This window comes from Protomyctophum parallelum (genome assembly GCF_964188405.1).
Source record: "Protomyctophum parallelum genome assembly, chromosome: 16".
NCBI classification, from domain to species: domain Eukaryota; kingdom Metazoa; phylum Chordata; class Actinopteri; order Myctophiformes; family Myctophidae; genus Protomyctophum; species Protomyctophum parallelum.
This window is the reverse complement of record NC_139711.1, coordinates 4,951,625-4,968,986: the sequence shown is the minus strand read 5'-3', so window position 1 is coordinate 4,968,986 and position 17,362 is coordinate 4,951,625. Positions and strand designations below refer to the sequence as shown.

Genomic DNA, 17,362 nt, shown 5'->3' with positions numbered 1-17,362 from the left:
TTTTGATAGTTTATCTGTTATGTATGGGCTTTATTAAAGCAGGGGTCATTATGTGTCTGTGCCAAAGACTTGGTCTTGTCCATGGCACATTTTAGATGTTAGATCTTTATTACACACCATTATAATGTTCTTGTGTTGAGCATAAGAGTCCAGGTTTTCTTCAGAATATGTATAATGGCACTTATGTACTATGACACTGGCATTAGTTCAACTGGTGGTTCTCAAATGGGACCCCTTTAACTCTTGAGTGTACAGTGTTTTTCTGGTGATATTATTGTCCAGTTGGACCACTCATTTTGTATGTCTGTGGCAACATAAATGTCCACCACAAGCCAGCATGGTGATGACCCCTGTTTATTATACTGTAATAGTAAATCATGCAATGGTGCCATCATTGTAAATCAATCTCAACTGCATCTTACAGTTTCAGCCATTAAATATTCAGTTTTCACACATCTGTAGGCTGTACGAACGACTCCGTACAATGTAAGGTCAAGTTAATTTATTTAATGATTCTGCATTCTGTTCTCTATGATGTGGTGTGGAGGAGTAACCTGACTCCGCCAGATGGGGCAACTTACCCTACCAGATCAGTGTGCACTTACTAGACTGCCCTCTTGTGCTCAATGAAGGGAATCATATTCTACCTAGTACCTAAAAACAGAAGTACTATAGGACCTAGCCTGATTGTAGCTTTATGCAGTCCACTCAGAGAGTATAAAAGTGTCAAAAGTATAAAAGTGTATTGTATTCTTGTATTCTTTCATTTATTTAATTTTAAATGTGTGTTCTCATCTTCGAGGATTTGGGGTAAGGTTTTAGTGGAACATGTCATGTTTTGATGGGAATTGATGTCTGATGTGTTTGTTGCAACCATCAGACAAAATATTTGTATAGGACGCAACAACCATGACATGATAATGTTCAACCTGAATTTCATGTCATGCTATCTTGCACTCCCCCGCCGTTTCTGAGTAGTGAGTACAGGCCTAGTACATAACAGGAGTTGCAAAAGTAAAACCATCTATGCAAAATAGCGGGGAGGGGTGGGGGGGCTCACCAATGTCTGAAAGTTTCATTGGGCAATTCATAGGGGGCGTGGCGTTTTTCAAACCTACCTAGCATTAGCTATTAAGCAACAACAAGCTACTGGACTGGAGCGCCACTCCAGCAGAATACTAAACTGCATTTATTATTAACTGTATAACAATAACACCAAACAACAGTGAACTGTGGTAGCTACAAAGTGTATGATGGGGAACATTTATTGCGCAGCAGTAGGCACTATAGTGATGGGCCAGGCTGCGACAAGTGAACCATAGCTAGATAGAGAACGACCGGAAGTTAATGGATTCTTACATTTAAACTAAATGTATAGAAATAACATTAATATTTCCAATCACACTGTACTTTAGTTAACAACCTAGTACGATGAAACAAATGCCGTGTTGTATTCAGATTTTGCGTATTTATGCAAACAAATTGTGGCGCTCCTACCCTGCGTCATGTTTATTTTGAAGTCCACCGTGGGGAAAGTCCCATTTTCCATTGTCGGTGTGATTGAATCACTTTACTTCAGCTAACGATGCTGTGGTCGCCAGCTGATCGATTAACGTGAATATATCACTAGATAACTTCGAGGGGTTCTATAGGACACACGTGAAGAATACATTATACACGGACCGGCTGAGTAGTTCGTGTAATTTAACGCGTCAGGTAATTAGCGTAGTTTAATGTTTTTGATTTGAAAAAAAAGTCTGTTGATCTGCATCTACAGGCTGGAACCGCGGGGATACTATCATACTAATGCCAAGGATAGTACAGTGTCGTCACAAACAAGTGCACTTTAATCCATCGCAAGGTCCTTTCCTTGAAAAACCCGATTTGTTTAGTAATTATTGTTGAATTCAATGTAAGGTTCGTACGAGAAAGTATAAAATAGCTTTAAGTGTGGATGTGCGGTCCAAGAGTCTGAAGCACTTCCGGCTTACTTACGACGTCATCGCAGCATCCTTTGGCGTGTGTTGTAGCTTCGTTAGCTAAAGGTTTCAGTTGCAGCGGGCTGCATTCTGCATTGTGTTACTTGGGACGTTCATGGAAATTACTATAATAATGAAATGAAAGTTATAGATTCTGACGATATGATCACAGATCAGTTGTAGTTTATATTGTAGGGATTGATGAGGTTGAACGGGTTGTCTCTGTTTGACAACAGTGTGAACGCTAGAACAAATGAGAAGAGGCCTGTAAATGCTGTAAGTTTAGGTTCCGTGTATTAACAACAGACTGTGTGATTGGAGAATTTATGAACTAACGCTACTTTAAAAATATGTAATGTTACGTTTTATCTGCGTAGCTGAAACGCTAATGTTCGGGAGGCAGCTATAGCTAACAACACTGTGCTGCTGGTTAGCCAGATGAGTTAGTTCTTATGAGTTGGTGGCGATAGATGATAATAACAACGTTATGAACGAGATGAACAACCCAGGAGTCATGATGCCACAAGAGAAAATGGAGTTGGATCTGGACATCTCATCTTCACTGGGTCACAGTGATGGACATCTAAGAAGATCCAACAGCGCACCCATGATCAATGGCCTCAGGTTATTGTCCCTTATTCACTAATTGTTTATTCTTGCAATCACCTGCAGAATTTTCATTGTTTATCCTGCCTGTCTTGAGTAAATAACTCCCTCCTAATTAAACTGGCTGAACTGACTTAAGTTCTTAACTTTAAACATTTTCATTTGACTGACCGCCATAGAGTTACAGAACTGGAATATACCCCTGGACCCATTTTGAGACCCCCTGACCTAAAACTGCAGTGTAGTTCATATATATTGTAACTTGTAATCTGTGACATTATCATTATAGTGACAATTCCCAAGTATTCCAGAGAGAGGTCCTGCGCTGCAGAAGGAACAGTACTACTGTCGTCAACAGGCCAAATGTGGTGATTAATTTAGTTTCATTACATTAATTAATTAATTTACTTCTGTAACTACCATAACATAGTTGTCAATGTTTGACACATTTCCCTCTACTCACTTTTCTTTCAGGTTCCCTCGTCACCCATTCGTGTCCCTAGTACAAGACTTCATCAGATCAAACAAGTAAGAAAGCAGTATTTTAAGTTACACATGCAGGTTTTGTGCTTAAAAAATAACGTACAATCTATAAACTCATGTGTCATGATGCAACATGTGAGCTTATAGCTCTGCTATTTCCGTGGTCAGGTTATTGTGGTTAAAAGGATTGTATGTGTGCATGCAGGAGGAGGGCGTTGATGTCATGAATAGGGAGACTGCTCATGAGCGGTAAGTTCTGAACCAGTGAAGTTTGACAATAATCAATGGATGTAGAAATGTATTTGTTTTGTTAAGATGGTTTTGTGTCTCCATCTTAGGGAGGTTCAGGCAGCCATGCAGATCAGTCACTCCTGGGAGGAAAGCCTCAGTCTGGTAAAGAACTATCTTGCATCACACATCAGCCTCGTTGACGGCAGACTGCTGGGCGAGCGCTGGCGCTTTGGCATGGGGGGTCAGATCAACATAGATTGATTTCTGTACTGGCCATATAAGGAGCATGTCTTGAGTGTACCATATATGGGCTTAACTGCGACAGCAGGTCGTATTTACTATGACATCAGGGTCTCCACATCTCCATCCCTGATGATGCCACGAGACCTGGGCATCATATGGTGCCCGACCAACACACTGGTGCCCGACCAACCAACACACTGACGGGAAATGCGACGGAAAAAATTGAATTGTGTGAGAATCGTGATCCCAATTCTTGTGGAGGAAAATCAAGATTCACATTTGAGCAAGAATCGTGCTGCACTAGGTAGAACTAGCATTGGAAAACTACATTCGGAAATCACATGATTTAGTGCCCGCCCTGAATCACACTACTACAATGGCTACACTCAAACATTGTAACAGCATTAGAAATTGTAATAATTTAAAAAGCAAATGTATATACAATACAATACATAACAACAAGACAAAATAGGAGTCGTCCAAAAAACGAGGAAAAAAAGACAAAAGTGGAATGAAATATTTATATTACAGGTAGTTCTTCTGACCAAGCAATTGGTTGAAATAGGCTATCCAGCTGTGCTGAAATGAGCATGACAGCACACCTAGCCGTTAATAGAAGATTTGCTAATGGATTAATCACATTAGAAATATCATCACTTATGTCCTGATATAGTGATTAGACAGACTTTTGTCAGAGCAGCAGCATTATTAGGCTTAGGAATGGAACAAAAAGGGCAGGTATAATACTCTCCTGTATTTTAGTTATTACCAGTTATTATGGTGGTACTTGGAGAGCCAAATATTCTCTGAGGTGATAAAAAGGTTGGGAACCAATCTATCTAACGTCTATTTTGAGCATAGACGCTGTATGTACTATGCCAGTGGTCTTGGTTTAATTGCATGATTGTTTCAGAAGGCTTGATAAATCAGCATGTTTTTTTTTATAATTTGTTCATATATATATATTACAGAGTGACACAGACACTTGTGAGAAATCGGCATCATCATCCCCAAAGCGAATCGATTTTGTGCCTGTGTCACCAGCCCCGTCCCCAACCAGAGGGATTGGAAAGAAGGTACATCTGTCGCATAAAAAAAAAGCTACAGCTTACTTTAAACATTACTCCATCTCATGACGGTGTCACTTGCCGAAAAACACTAATAATGTGTCTCATCACAATTTGTTGTTTGCTTGTAGATATGTGCTTTTTGGCAAGTGACAACATTGTAATGGAGATTATAACGGAGGTGTAATTGTGTTTTCATTGTCTTTGCTATGAGCAGCAGTGTTTCTCTCCTTCACTACAAATCCTTGTGAGCAGCAATGGACTGACGCCGAGCCCAGTACCCAGCCCAACACGACGCTTCAGGTGAATTTATCAGTTCTCTGCCTCAGTGATTCTCTTTCTATGTCCAGCTTTGTGTGTACCCCATAGCTATGAATTGATTGGCTGAGCACCCCATAGCGATGGCCATAGCGAGGCTGAGCAATGTACTACATATTAAGGATAAAAAGTGAAGACATTGAAATTGAGGACGCCACAAGTGATTAGCCTCATTGTACTTTAGGATGAAAAGTGAGGACGCCAATTGTGACTGGCCGCTGAGAAGTGAGGACGGCAATTGTGATTGGCCGGAATGTGATGATGTATGATGATAAGAGTGCCCCTCACTTTACACAAGTGTGATTTTTCATTTCAAGAACCTCCCCAGTTTCATATGCATAATCCTCAGTGTTTATTGAATGGACCCATCAAAGTTACAGACGTATTATTGTTTTGGCATTTCTGCTTTATTTGCGTAGGACAGTGAACAGAGAGAGGGTTGACGGGATGCCAAAAGGGGCCTTGATTGGGAATTGAACATTGTTCAGAGATATGGGAAGGACTAGCCATATTTATGTGTACATACACGTACCATGTGTGATACATTTTAGAACAAGCCCAACCAACTGCAGACTAAAGGCCTATTCATACTCCAGTTTTAGGTGATACGGTGACCAATGAAATAGTGGTTAGTAAAAACAGAGAGAAGTGTTCGGGTGAACGAGAGTCTCTTATTACTGCGTAGTGACATCATGTTGTCATTTTCGGTAGTCAGCTTATCACCTAAAACTGGAGTATGAATAGGCCTTAAACCTAATACCCACCATCTATATAAACATAGTTAGTACTTCTAAAGGATATTACGAAATATCTCATAAAATGTAATAAACATCTGCTTTCAACACTGGTAAGGTTTCAATCCACACTCCATTGGTAACAAGGTTTTCCATTGTACTCTAGCCGTCGGAGCCAGAGCCCAATTAACTGCATCAGAGCCAGCATACTGGGGCCAATCAAACGCAAAGGTGGGTCACTTTAACAAGCCTTTCATAAACCTTCCAGAAAGCGTGCTCTACGCCCGGCACTGCATTGTATGGAAACCAGGATGAAATGTTTAGAAGAATGCCACAAAGTAAGAGCCACTTCCTGTCATGTGTAGTGTTGAATCCTATGAAAGCAGTCTGTCTGTGTGTTGCAGGGGACATGGAGACAGAGAGCCAACCAAAGAGGTTGTTCCAGGGTACGACCACCATGCTGTCTTCTGATGTTTCAGACCACAGATCCTGGTATGACTTTTCATGTAGATCGTCATCACAGTGCTTGATTTGTTCAATGCAGTAATCTCATTGCTATAAAGCTGTACAGGTTAAAGTCCTAGTCACTGGCAAACGCCACATAAGTATTTGGAATCAAATTTTGTATGTTAATTTGCTGTAACTATTCCAGTCACTCTCCAGATTTGCTGGACGGCAGCCTCAGCAGTGTGAGTTCCTCCACGGACTCCCCTGGAAAGATGGAGGGAGTGTCGCCCTCCTCCAGTAACTCCCCCTTTGCTTCCATCCAGGACCTGTCCCCAAAGTGAACACAGAATCACAAGAGACTCTAAAGGAGGACAGAGATTTTTCTCTCTCTGGAGGGATGAGTCTCCTTCTCGGATCTGCCAGTCATGTAGGCTTAGTGGAGTTTCCATGTTTGCTGTTGCAGGGCTGTTTTCCTCTGGATGGAATGGAAAGCCATGGAAGATGTCTGCTGTGTAGAGAAACACTGAGCACCAGCTGCTAGTTGTGGATCTCATACGGTGCTTCTGTGATTATATGTATTTGTCACACCAGTTCTCTCCACTGGAGAAAGACATTGAACACTGGACAAAGAAAACCTAAACTAAACAAATGACTACAGTATTTGGATATGTACAATGTCCTCTTAACTACAAATGTGTTCCCATATTGTGCAGGAACAAAACTGACATCCACAGGCCTTTGTTTATACTCAAATCTACAGGTTTTGTATGAAAGGATTTAACTTATTGTTTTGTTTTTTGCTTTGTTTGTAAAGTATGTAAGTATGTAAATATGAATCTTGTAAAAAATATATAGTGAAAACTTTGACTGGCTGTGCGATGAATGCAGGCATAACAGCTAAAAAAAAAAAACTATTTTCTTTTTAAAGGAGTGGATTAGAAAAATGTGACTACTTCCACAGGGTTCAATGATGAGTTGAGTTCCCCCTCATCCTTACTGTAAAATAAGTTTTGGGTGGATCTCCTGCAGGCTGTCAACTGTGGTGAAACAATAAACCAGTCTTTGGTTAACTTGCTGTGATTTCTTTTTTATGGTCTGGGTAGCAGACTGACCCAGTAGATAAAGATACAATATTAGTCACCACTGTGAGGGATTGAACACTAAATGCTACTAATCCTGTTTGTGCTCAGGACGTTATTGGAGACTTGCAAGCTGTGCTGCAGTTTATGTGCTTCTTCCTCCCCCCCCCCCCCCCCCCCCCCTTGTTTGATTTTGGTCAAACTTGGATGCCGATAGTTTTCTATCTTCCATTATAAAACCAGCATGTGTCATTTTCTTAAATTATAGGCTGTACATGTTTAAACTGAAGTAAACAAATGCCTAAAGCAAAATGGTGCTGTTACATTTGTCATGTCTGTCATATTTGGTCAACATATATTTACGTTTTGTAAATGTAAACCTTTTGACAGTTTTGTTTCTTCAGAAATCAACCAGATCCGTTTAAGCCTACATGGTATATTTCAGCCTGTCATGTCTCAGTCTGTGTACAAGGACCCTCATTTACATTAAAACTTAAGGAAATGAAATGATTGTAAATCCGTTATCTTGAAGTATGATCTCTATTCTCTGATCCTTTTTCTTTTAAGAAAAAAATATATTTATATATTGAATGTCTTTCCCTGAAGAAAAAGATCTCTCCACTTGTCAGTATTGTCTTGAGGTTGTCTGTCAGTCCAGTCCTAATTTGTTTTTCTTTAAAAAAATTATCCCACGATTTTGTAACCGTTTTCTTTTCACCCAGTGCCAATTATCTAATGTAATCCTGGGCGCTACACTTCCTCTGCCAACCTGGGGGGGCAGCGGACTGACCTCATGCCTCCTTCTATGCATGAGGAGTCCAAGCTGCTTCTTTTCACCTGACAGAGGGGAATTTCCCCGGCCGGACGTAGCGCGTGGAAGGGACACGTTATTCCGACCAGTTCCTTTCCCCTCCATCAGGCGCCCCGGCTGGCCAGGGGGAGGTAGTTTTAGAGACCAGGATTACGGCATGTTTTTGTGAGGGTATCTACCCTAGGGGACACGGGGAGAACATGCAAACTCCACACAGAAAGGCCCTATCGCCAACCCCCGCCTCGGGTATGGGCACTGAAGGAGGGGACACGCCGCCAGCGCCCACAGCGTCCCCAGCTGGAATCGAACCCAGGACCTTCTAGCTGTGAGGCGACAGCACTACCAACTGTGCCACCGTGCCCCCCCCCAGTCCTAATTTTAAGCACATAAGGTGCTCATTATGTAACCAGTTAGTTAGATAGTTAAAAGGAGAAGGCCCATCCCATCCACTTCATACTTGGGTGAATTGCTGAGGATCCCAAGGACTGTCTAAAGAGGACGGGACGCGAAGACCGTAAGGGCGCCGCCATGTTGCTCACATGGTGCTCCATGGAAGGAAAGAAACATGCGCAATGGGCTATATGCAGCCAACACTTCCTCGTTCAGCTTCCTTGGTCTCAACTGCGCATGTTTCGCGTCCCGTCCTCTTTAGACAGTCCTTGGAGGATCCAAGGAAGTGCAGTGTTGAGTGTGAAGTCGACCAGAGATGGGTGCTTCTCCAGCATGTATTCTGAACAGGCATTGCACTAGTAATCACAATGTCAGACAGATGCATTCAGACTTTATTAGACATTTGATGGAGCATTGATATAGTACAGCAAAAACGTCCTTTGGTGACATGTAAAACTCTCATATTGCTGCTGAAAAAGTACAACTCATTCAAATAAGTATCCACACATGCAAGTAACTGCATTTAGTAATCAGAACTTACACTTTAAAAAAAGCTTTACGTAGAAACAATATAAGGGTTGTAACTTGTTACAGCTGAAGACCATAACATTTTTAATGGCTTTATTTACATTATGTTTGGGCTTGTGTAACAAAAGGCTCAAGTAACTTATTTACCATATTGTTACAATAATGGCAATGGAGATACAGACAGACACAGCAATATGATGCCAAAACAACCTTTTTAATTCAATACCCTTGTGTTTGTTTACAAACCTATCCAGGGCCCCCAGATGACGAACACACAGGTCTCTATTGTTTGCATCAGTTCAATATTAGGTTAATATATATTAAAACAATTATACTAAAGTGTACATTTCGGCATCCCCCTGTTGTAAACACCCACTGGATCATGTGTCCGCCTTGGGTGTCTCAACGTTAAACATGTTCCTCCTTACTCTCGGTCCAGAGCACTTCATGTACGGAGGATGACCATCGTTAGAAGACCTGAAACAAGTCACAGAAACACTTCAGCATGCAGCTTAAATGTAAAAGGAATTTTAAAGACAACATACTGTCAAGGATTGAGAGTTTAACGGCCTGTTCAGATCTAAGGGTCTAGGACAAATACAGTAATTATACCACTAAGCAAATGTTTCTGTTGTATTAAACACGACACCTTAGACCCAAGAAATTGCATGAATTTGACCAAACCAAATGGAAACAAATTTAAAGCCACGTACTGTATGTGTCTTTTGACGTTATTATGTTGTAATAAACTCAATCTTAGGTTGTGTGTTGCACTTGATCCATTAAAAAAGAAAAACGCGAACATGTAATGTTGTGTAACAATGTAACGTAACGGTAGGTAATAATGTTATAGTTTGTGTCATACCAGAAACTTGGACACAGGATCTAAATGAGACAAAACACAACCACCCCAATTGTATATTGTATAAACATACTCTACCATACATAGGACACAATAACATTGTATTCACTAAAGAAAATGAAACAATAGAGCTTTAACCAATTAAAACATCACAGTATATTTTAACCAGTCACAATGGCACTGTCTATTACAACAGCACCATCCATATGAAAAAGATGTTAGGATAATGATTATCTGGCAGTGTTGAATGTTTTACTGATCTGATTAGCTCTATTTGCAAGGGTCGTTCCATCTCACTTTTAAGTTACCACTTAAACCCAATATACTTCCTCCTGATCCTATTTCCCTCTAGTCTACACCAAATAGGTTTGCCACTTAATACAAGATCCCTTCTCCAAGTGACCTTATAGATCCACTATTTTCACCCAATGTTCTCCTCAGAATAGGGACGCAAAGGGTCAAGTGGTCCTATTTAAAGGTCTCCCCAGGTAGTGTATGCCAGTCCGCCGCTTTATACATTTGATACACTTTTGGAATTTGCACAAATATGCGAGTGACGTAAAGTTTGTGGCATTTGCAAGGTGAAAATGTGTGTGTATTTGCATCTTTGCATGTAATCGTGCCGCTTTTTTTGGGTTGTTGCTATGCATCCGCCCGCCGCCGTGAACACACAGTTACATCTGAACTAGCCACATTTTGTGGTTCACTCACCAAGGACATAAGCAGCTACAAGTTTCTTGTTAACACTTATATGGAGGTAGACAGGCACAGTCGATTCTTTCTCCCCCAGGGTCGGCAGCATGAGAGCAGCTACACACACTAGCCCTAGCAGCACTGTCAACAGGCTGGGACCTCCGGACACAGGACGGCTCTGCTCTGTCAGTCACACCACACACACACACACAGTGCACACACAAGATATATATATATATATATATAGTACTAACAACCCATTTAAACATTTGGGAAGGTATGAAAGACTCCCTCCATGTTGTCTGATAGGTGTGCAATAAGCAGCCAATGTCATACATACTGTATGCAGTTAATTAGACATACAGTATACAGAGTTACTCAGGGAACACAGTTAAAAGTGAACATTACTTTGTGCATTATTAACTATTTGAATTTAATTGAATTGAATCTGAACTCCTCAGTCCAAGTCCAACACACATGGGTTTGTATTTGGTGCCATCTAGTGACAAGGATAACAAATGACCTCAGAAATGTTTGTACCTGTCTGAAATGCGGTCTGTTCAAAGAACACACTGTCTGCCAACTGCTCTTTCATCCTGCGTTCCTCCTCTTGAGGCCGGGTGCCTGCCAGCTCCTGTGTGGCAGAGGGACGCAAAGTAGCTGTCACCTCTTTACGACCCAGAGCCTTCCGCTGACTCTGCTCGGACACCTGTAGCCGAAACTTGTCATAGACGCCATAGTGACAGGCCCGCACATCTCTGTGTCGGATTACTCTGAGTGAAACACACACACACACACACACACACACACACACATACAGAACTTTAGACGTGTGTAGTCTGAATGTCGATATAACACTATACTTATTATATAACACTATAATAAAGACATAAAAGTTTACTCACATGTCAACACAGCACTGTGGTTTCACGGCTCCAGTTGCGTCCACCACAGTGTACTTGTTTGGCGCTGTGCACAGCACTGACCAGAGACAAACAGATGATCAGTTTGACAACTTATAAACAAATAGATTTGTTTGACTAACTAACTAAATAGCCATGGTATCCTAACCTATGTTTTCGTAAGTGTGAGGCAGTCGCTGATAGTTACTAAACAATACGCAGGTTTATGGTTAGGCCCTAAAATAATGACACCTCTGACCAAGAGAATAATAATTGTTTCCGCCTTCCTGGTGGTGTGAACTGTGAAGTTATATTCACTCTAGACCTGAAAAGGAGTTGATCCCAGTTTAATAGACAATGTACATGGATGGACATGCAGGACATTGTGCATTTCCTATATCTACTGACCTTTGAACTTGAGGGCGAACTCATAGGGGTTGTAGAGTGTGAGGACCTGCTTGTGAGAAGACTGCTCGTCGGCGTAGAACACAAGCTCTGTGGGGAACACGAACACAGGAAGGCTTCCTTCCACTAGCTCCGGCTGGCGGCTCTGCTGCTGCATTGGCCCTCAGTTGAGCTTGGCTTCCGCTTCCACCGTCTGACTGCCCCCCCCCCCACTTCCCCCCGCTCTGTCTCTCTCCACAAGCTCCCCCCTCAGGTGGGAAAGACACTTCCTGTCGTCGTCAACTCTTCATGACCATGATATAAAGATGGTGCTCTAATACACACAAACAACAAAAACAAAAACACTCACTTTCCTCAGTCTGAACCTCTAGACTCCACCTAACCCCTTCTTGTCACATTTTTCGACAGTTGCTACTAGTTTCTTCAATGCAAGTAATACCAAGTATACAGTATATTGGTTATTTGTTCACTTTGTTATTCAAATTTTCTTTTGACCACAAGCACTCGTTTCTACACTATTCCGTGCAGGGCACTTCCCGCTCCTCCTTTATATTTTTTTCAAAGATAGATAGAAATATACTGTGTATACAAATACTAAGTGATATCCTGCTTTATTTGAGGCACACAGCACTACATTGTAGTCTAGTTTACATTCTACTTTACGTTACTCTAATCTTGTATCGTGTAAATCACTCTGGATAGGAGCGTCTGCTCAATGCCTAAAATTGTAAAACAACACAAATACAAGCTGGTTTAACATAAAGCCTGCTCTGGCTTCACTCCCAGAAACCTCATGGGGGAGATAAACTGCCAGAGGTCCCATATCATTAGATCTCCATGGTGAGTCACAGATTGACAGTTGCAAAGAGAACAAACAAGTAGAACCAATTAAGTTCTACATGTTTGTTCTGTTGAAAACAGGAGACAAGGTGAAGTGAATTCCACACGGCTGCTGTCACGTGGATGTGTTTACTTGAACTTGTAGAACCATACTAGGGATGTCGCAACACTTACCATGTTATTAACATTCATAATAATAATACATAGAAATACATTTAACCAATTGCACCGTTTTAGACAAGTTACATTTCTAAATTAAGGTTTCACTTTAGCATAGTTACATCTGAAAGCGTTAATATAACGTTTGCTGTATAATTGCTAGTTGTATAAGAATAACTTATTGGTTAAGTTATAGTTTTGCTTTGGTATAGCTAATACCAAATTAATTAATGGTATTAAGTTACAATGCTAAATAAGTTATTAAGTGTAGCCTGGCCCTCTCTCTAACTCGTGGGGCAGTGACAGAGATAGGTAACATTATATGCTTACATGACAATGTTGTTAACACTACACCAAAACTGGTGTGCTATCGAATACTGTTGCTCCAGGGGCCTTTGAGGTAGTGGCAGGTCACACTTATTAGGTCAGATTTCAAAAGAGAAAATACATATTTTATTATCTTTTGAAAAATGTTGCGTTAATGTTTTGCAATAGGCGTAAATATAACCCTGCGCCATTTTAACCGATTACCAATTACAATAGCATAACTATGACGTTGATGACAGCCTGGGTGACATAAGACTAGAGTGAAACGTGATAATGTTGAACAACAGCGACATCTGGGAGTGGGGGACACACATTTATAAAAGTCACCGGTTCTAGTATAACATCGGTTAACGTTAGCTGACTGGTAAACATCAGTTGTTTAACCACAAACACTGTCTTTATCCACGATACGATGCGGCGGTTTTATAAAGACATAACAAACTGCGTTTTACCTTTTTCGTCGTCACTAAACGAGGTTAATAACAAATGCTCGTTATGGTCGGTCCTCCCTGTTTTGTTTCTGTGGCTTTTTTCTTTGTTGTCAATAATATGCTGCAGATCGCGCGGTGCATGTTGGGATACACTCCCATGATACACCCTCAGAGCCATCTAATAGAAGAGTTGATATTGAGGGGGAAGAAACCGTGCGCTCGAGCGCTGTTCATGCAGCCTGGAGAGGGACAAGCTGGAGTTTGAAATACATTGTTTTCAACGAGGGCGTCGCAAATAAGAGCATTTTTAGGCATATGTGCAACATGCCAACTGTTTTAAAATATTGTACAGTAACAACTAAAGTCTCTGTAGTGTTTATGTTGTACTATTACTACAAAAAAAATCTAAAATAAAGGGATTTAAGATAATTAAAGCTGGGCTGTTGCCTGGGTCCAATGCATTTCTGCCTTCTTCCGGTCCAGGACTTGTCCCTATTTGTTGTCCCCATTCTCATTAGAAGTCTATTTAGAAGAGCCGCCATTGGACTGGCCCCATGAAGTGAACGGAGTTTGCGTAACTCTGTCATAGATACACCAGGGCGAAGGAGTCCAGTCCAGTCGTGTGTGTAGTGTGTGGGTGTGTGTGTGTGTTGGGGGGGGGGGGGGTCTGTCCCTTGTGCCATTTCATGTCACTGGACAGTAAAATAAGCATAATTATGATAGTGGAATTATCATTACTTGTCAAATGTTCGTCTTGAAGAATGAAACTTATTGGCCCCCACGCCCTTATTGGCCCCCACATTGCCCCCCCCCCCCCCCACACACACACATGCCCTTATGTGGACAGTTTTTAGTTTTTAGGGAAATAAAAGGGCACTTTGAGGCAAACGTGCAGGGGCTCAAGCCCCCCTAGCCCCCCCTCTGAACGCGCGTGTGTGTGAGAGTGTGAGTGTGAGTGTGTGTGTGTGTGTGTGTGTGTGTGTGTGAGTGAGTGTGTGTGTGTGTGTGTGTGTGTGTGTGTGTGTGCGTGTGTGTGCGGCTGTGCGCGCACCAGACAGACAAGGACATTTTGGTTTTTAAGATTTCTGTCATCTGAGCCAAGAAAGATTGAATGTTGTGCATTGAACTGTCAACACGCGGTACATCAATGGGTTGTCAATGTCAAGTGATGCCCCTCCAATAAAGTAAAGTCACTCAACACTGACTTTATTGTAACTGCGTTGTTTTATGGCTTCTTCTTCTTCGTGTCTGGCCATCTTCTATATCACGTCTTTCCAGTGGTTGGCGCAGGCGAGTGCAGCAGCATTTGGCCCGGCCAGGTCATCTCCAGTACATTGTGGAGCAGAGATACACATCATGATGTGGTCCATTGTTTGTGGTTCGCCACACACGCATGCATCAGAAAAAGTTATATTCCATTTTTTCATGGATGCCTTGCAGCGTCCTTCGCCGACCCGCAGACGGTTCAGGGCCTTCCAGACGGCCCAAGGTTGGTCATGGCCAGTCGCGAGACATTCCTCTGGGGTGATGCCTCTCTCTGTCCACTGGGCTGTCCGGCTACCCATGCCGTTCCACTGGTTGTGCCACTCCGTGGTCCTGGCGACAGATGGTGTGGTCTCCAGTTCTGCAGTGGTATCCCCCTTTTTGGGGGGGCAGAGTGTTCGTGCAGTGAGTTCCGGTTGTCATGGGCCTGCTTTGTGCGCTCGGCTTTGGCGGTGACTGCTCTGCGGATGTCAGGCCAGGGGGGGCAATTCCAGAGAGGGCGTAGAGGCAGGGTATGGGGGTTGTTTTGATGCACCCAGTCATTATCCTGCAGGTCTCGTTGAGGATGGGGTCTAGTTTGTGTGCGTGGCTTGATTTATACCATGCAGGGCAGGCATATTCAGCGGTGGAAAAGCACAGGGCTAGTGCCGTTGTGCGCAGCGTGCTTGGGTGAGCTCCCCACTTTGAGTTGCTTAGTTGGCGCAGGAGGTTGTTCCTGGTGGACACCTTGGCTCTCGTCTTCTGGATGTGCTCTTTGTAGCTGAGGGTACGGCCGGTCTAAGGTCACTCCCAGGTAGACTGGGTGCTGGTGGTTCTCAAGCCTTATTCCGTCCCAGGTTACGTTGAGCTCCCGTTTGGCCTCCTTGTTTTTAAGGTGGAAGCTACAGATTTGGGTCTTCCCGGGGTTTGGACGCAGGTGGTTTTCCAGATAGTACGTGGACATATCTGTCAGTCCTTGTTCTAGGGTTGACTCCACTTCTGGGAAGGTATGCTGCTGCGTTGTCATGGCTAGGTCATCTGCGTAGATGAACCTGCTGCATCCTTCTGGTAGGGGCTGGTCGTTGGTGTAGACGTTGAAGAGGAGAGGTGCCAGGACACTGCCCTGTGGCAGCCCGTTGTTCTGGTGGAACCATCTGCTTTCTTTATTGTTGAGCATGACATAGAACATCCGGTTGCTCAGGAGACATCTGACTGTGTTGCACAGTTTGGCATCCGCTGTGATGTCGAAAAGCTTTTTGATCAGCAGCCTGTGTTGGACGGTGTCATAAGCTGCCGAAAGATCGAAAAAGGCAACGCCTGTTATCAGCTTCTTCTGGTAGCCGTCCTCGATGACTGTGCTGGGTGAGGTTTAGCAGTTGGCCTGTGCAGGATTTTCCCGGTCTAAATCCGGCTTGATCTTTGATTAGCTCAGCGTCTATCTGGGGGGATAGTCGGCTGAGGAGTAGTCTCTCGAAAAGCTTGTAGGTGGTGCATAGCAGGGAGATGGGCCGGTAGCTTTTGGGGAGGTTGGGGTCTTTCCCGGGTTTTAGAAGAGCAATGATGATGGCTTTCCTCCAGATCGTTGGTATGTGCTGGGTTTGTAGGCAGATGTTGAACATGTCCAAGAGCCATTGTTTGGCGACTGGGCCTAGGTGGGTTATCATCTCAGACAGTATGTCATCAGGACCTGCAGCTTTGCCTGGCTTAATGGTGTTTAGTCCTGTTTCAAGCTCCTCAAGGATGAAGGGCTTGGTTAGGATGGACATGTTCTGCTGATTGCCCGGGATGATGGTGAGATGGTGTTGTCCTTTGGCCCTGCGCTTTTCTGCTCGTCTCCCGTTGGCCACCAGTTGGCTCCCAACCTGGTTTGGTGTTACGTCGGATATAGCGGGTGGTGTGATCTTATCACCGTTTATTTTCCGGATGGTGGACCACGCTTTTTTGCTGTTCTGAGTCATGTTGGCGATGGAAGATGAATGATAATTATATCTATAATCTTCTTACAGTAGGCTATATGCTGTGAAGTGTGATCTCCTTTCCACCAAAATAACACCATTATAATTCCCAACGCCCACTGATCATTACAAGACTGTAGGCCTACGAGAGAGAGGGGGTAAATGGTGCATTTATATAGCGCCTTTATCCAAGGCGCTTTACATAGTGCATTACATTCACACACATTCATACACCGATTGCGATTGCGGCGGAAGCCATGCAAGGTACCAACCAGCACATCGGGAGCAATTTGGGTTTCAGTCTCTTGCCCAAGGACACTTCGACATGTAGACAGGAGGAGCCGGGATTCGAACCGCCGACGGTGACCGACCCATGGAGTTTCTGAGCCACAGTCGCCCCGCAGCGAGAGAGAGAGAGAGAGAGAGAGAGAGAGAGAGAGAGAGAGAGAGAGAGAGACTCAGAGGGAGGGGGGAGAGATGGGAAGGAGAGGGGGATACAGAGACAGCCAGATATGATAGAGCGAGAGAGAGGGGTAGAGAGAGAGCTGTTATTAGTGTAGTGTTTATTGTCGGTAGGGCGTATACCGTATAGGGTGGTAAACATGGCTGCAAAAACAAAATACAACAATA

General features: G+C 43.1%; 2 protein-coding genes across 4 annotated transcripts; one reads left to right on the top strand and one right to left on the bottom strand.

The window, feature by feature from the left end:
* Nucleotides 1-1,193: 1,193 nt before the first annotated feature.
* On the top strand, nt 1,194-7,801 carry pabir2 (PABIR family member 2). Of its 2 annotated transcripts, none has more exons than XM_083785116.1 (10): nt 1,194-2,603; nt 2,875-2,950; nt 3,060-3,113; nt 3,274-3,317; nt 3,407-3,461; nt 4,514-4,618; nt 4,827-4,912; nt 5,828-5,892; nt 6,066-6,153; nt 6,314-7,801. In XM_083785116.1, exons 1-10 carry the CDS (start codon nt 2,467-2,469, stop codon nt 6,447-6,449), a joined length of 846 nt encoding a protein of 281 aa, XP_083641242.1. In that variant the 5' UTR covers nt 1,194-2,466; the 3' UTR covers nt 6,450-7,801. The 2 variants fall into 2 exon arrangements, with proteins under 2 accessions (XP_083641242.1, XP_083641241.1); XM_083785115.1 differs by having other exon boundaries at nt 1,202-2,603; nt 2,875-2,953.
* A 961-nt stretch (nt 7,802-8,762) lies between these two features.
* mospd1 (motile sperm domain containing 1) lies at nt 8,763-13,675 on the bottom strand. Of its 2 annotated transcripts, none has more exons than XM_083785796.1 (6): nt 13,557-13,675; nt 11,782-12,091; nt 11,377-11,452; nt 11,012-11,244; nt 10,490-10,654; nt 8,763-9,393 (listed from the first exon to the last, which is right to left on the bottom strand). In XM_083785796.1, exons 2-6 carry the CDS (start codon nt 11,933-11,935, stop codon nt 9,362-9,364), a joined length of 660 nt encoding a protein of 219 aa, XP_083641922.1. In that variant the 5' UTR covers nt 11,936-12,091; nt 13,557-13,675; the 3' UTR covers nt 8,763-9,361. The 2 variants fall into 2 exon arrangements, with proteins under 2 accessions (XP_083641922.1, XP_083641923.1); XM_083785797.1 differs by having other exon boundaries at nt 10,490-10,649.
* Nucleotides 13,676-17,362: the final 3,687 nt, after the last annotated feature.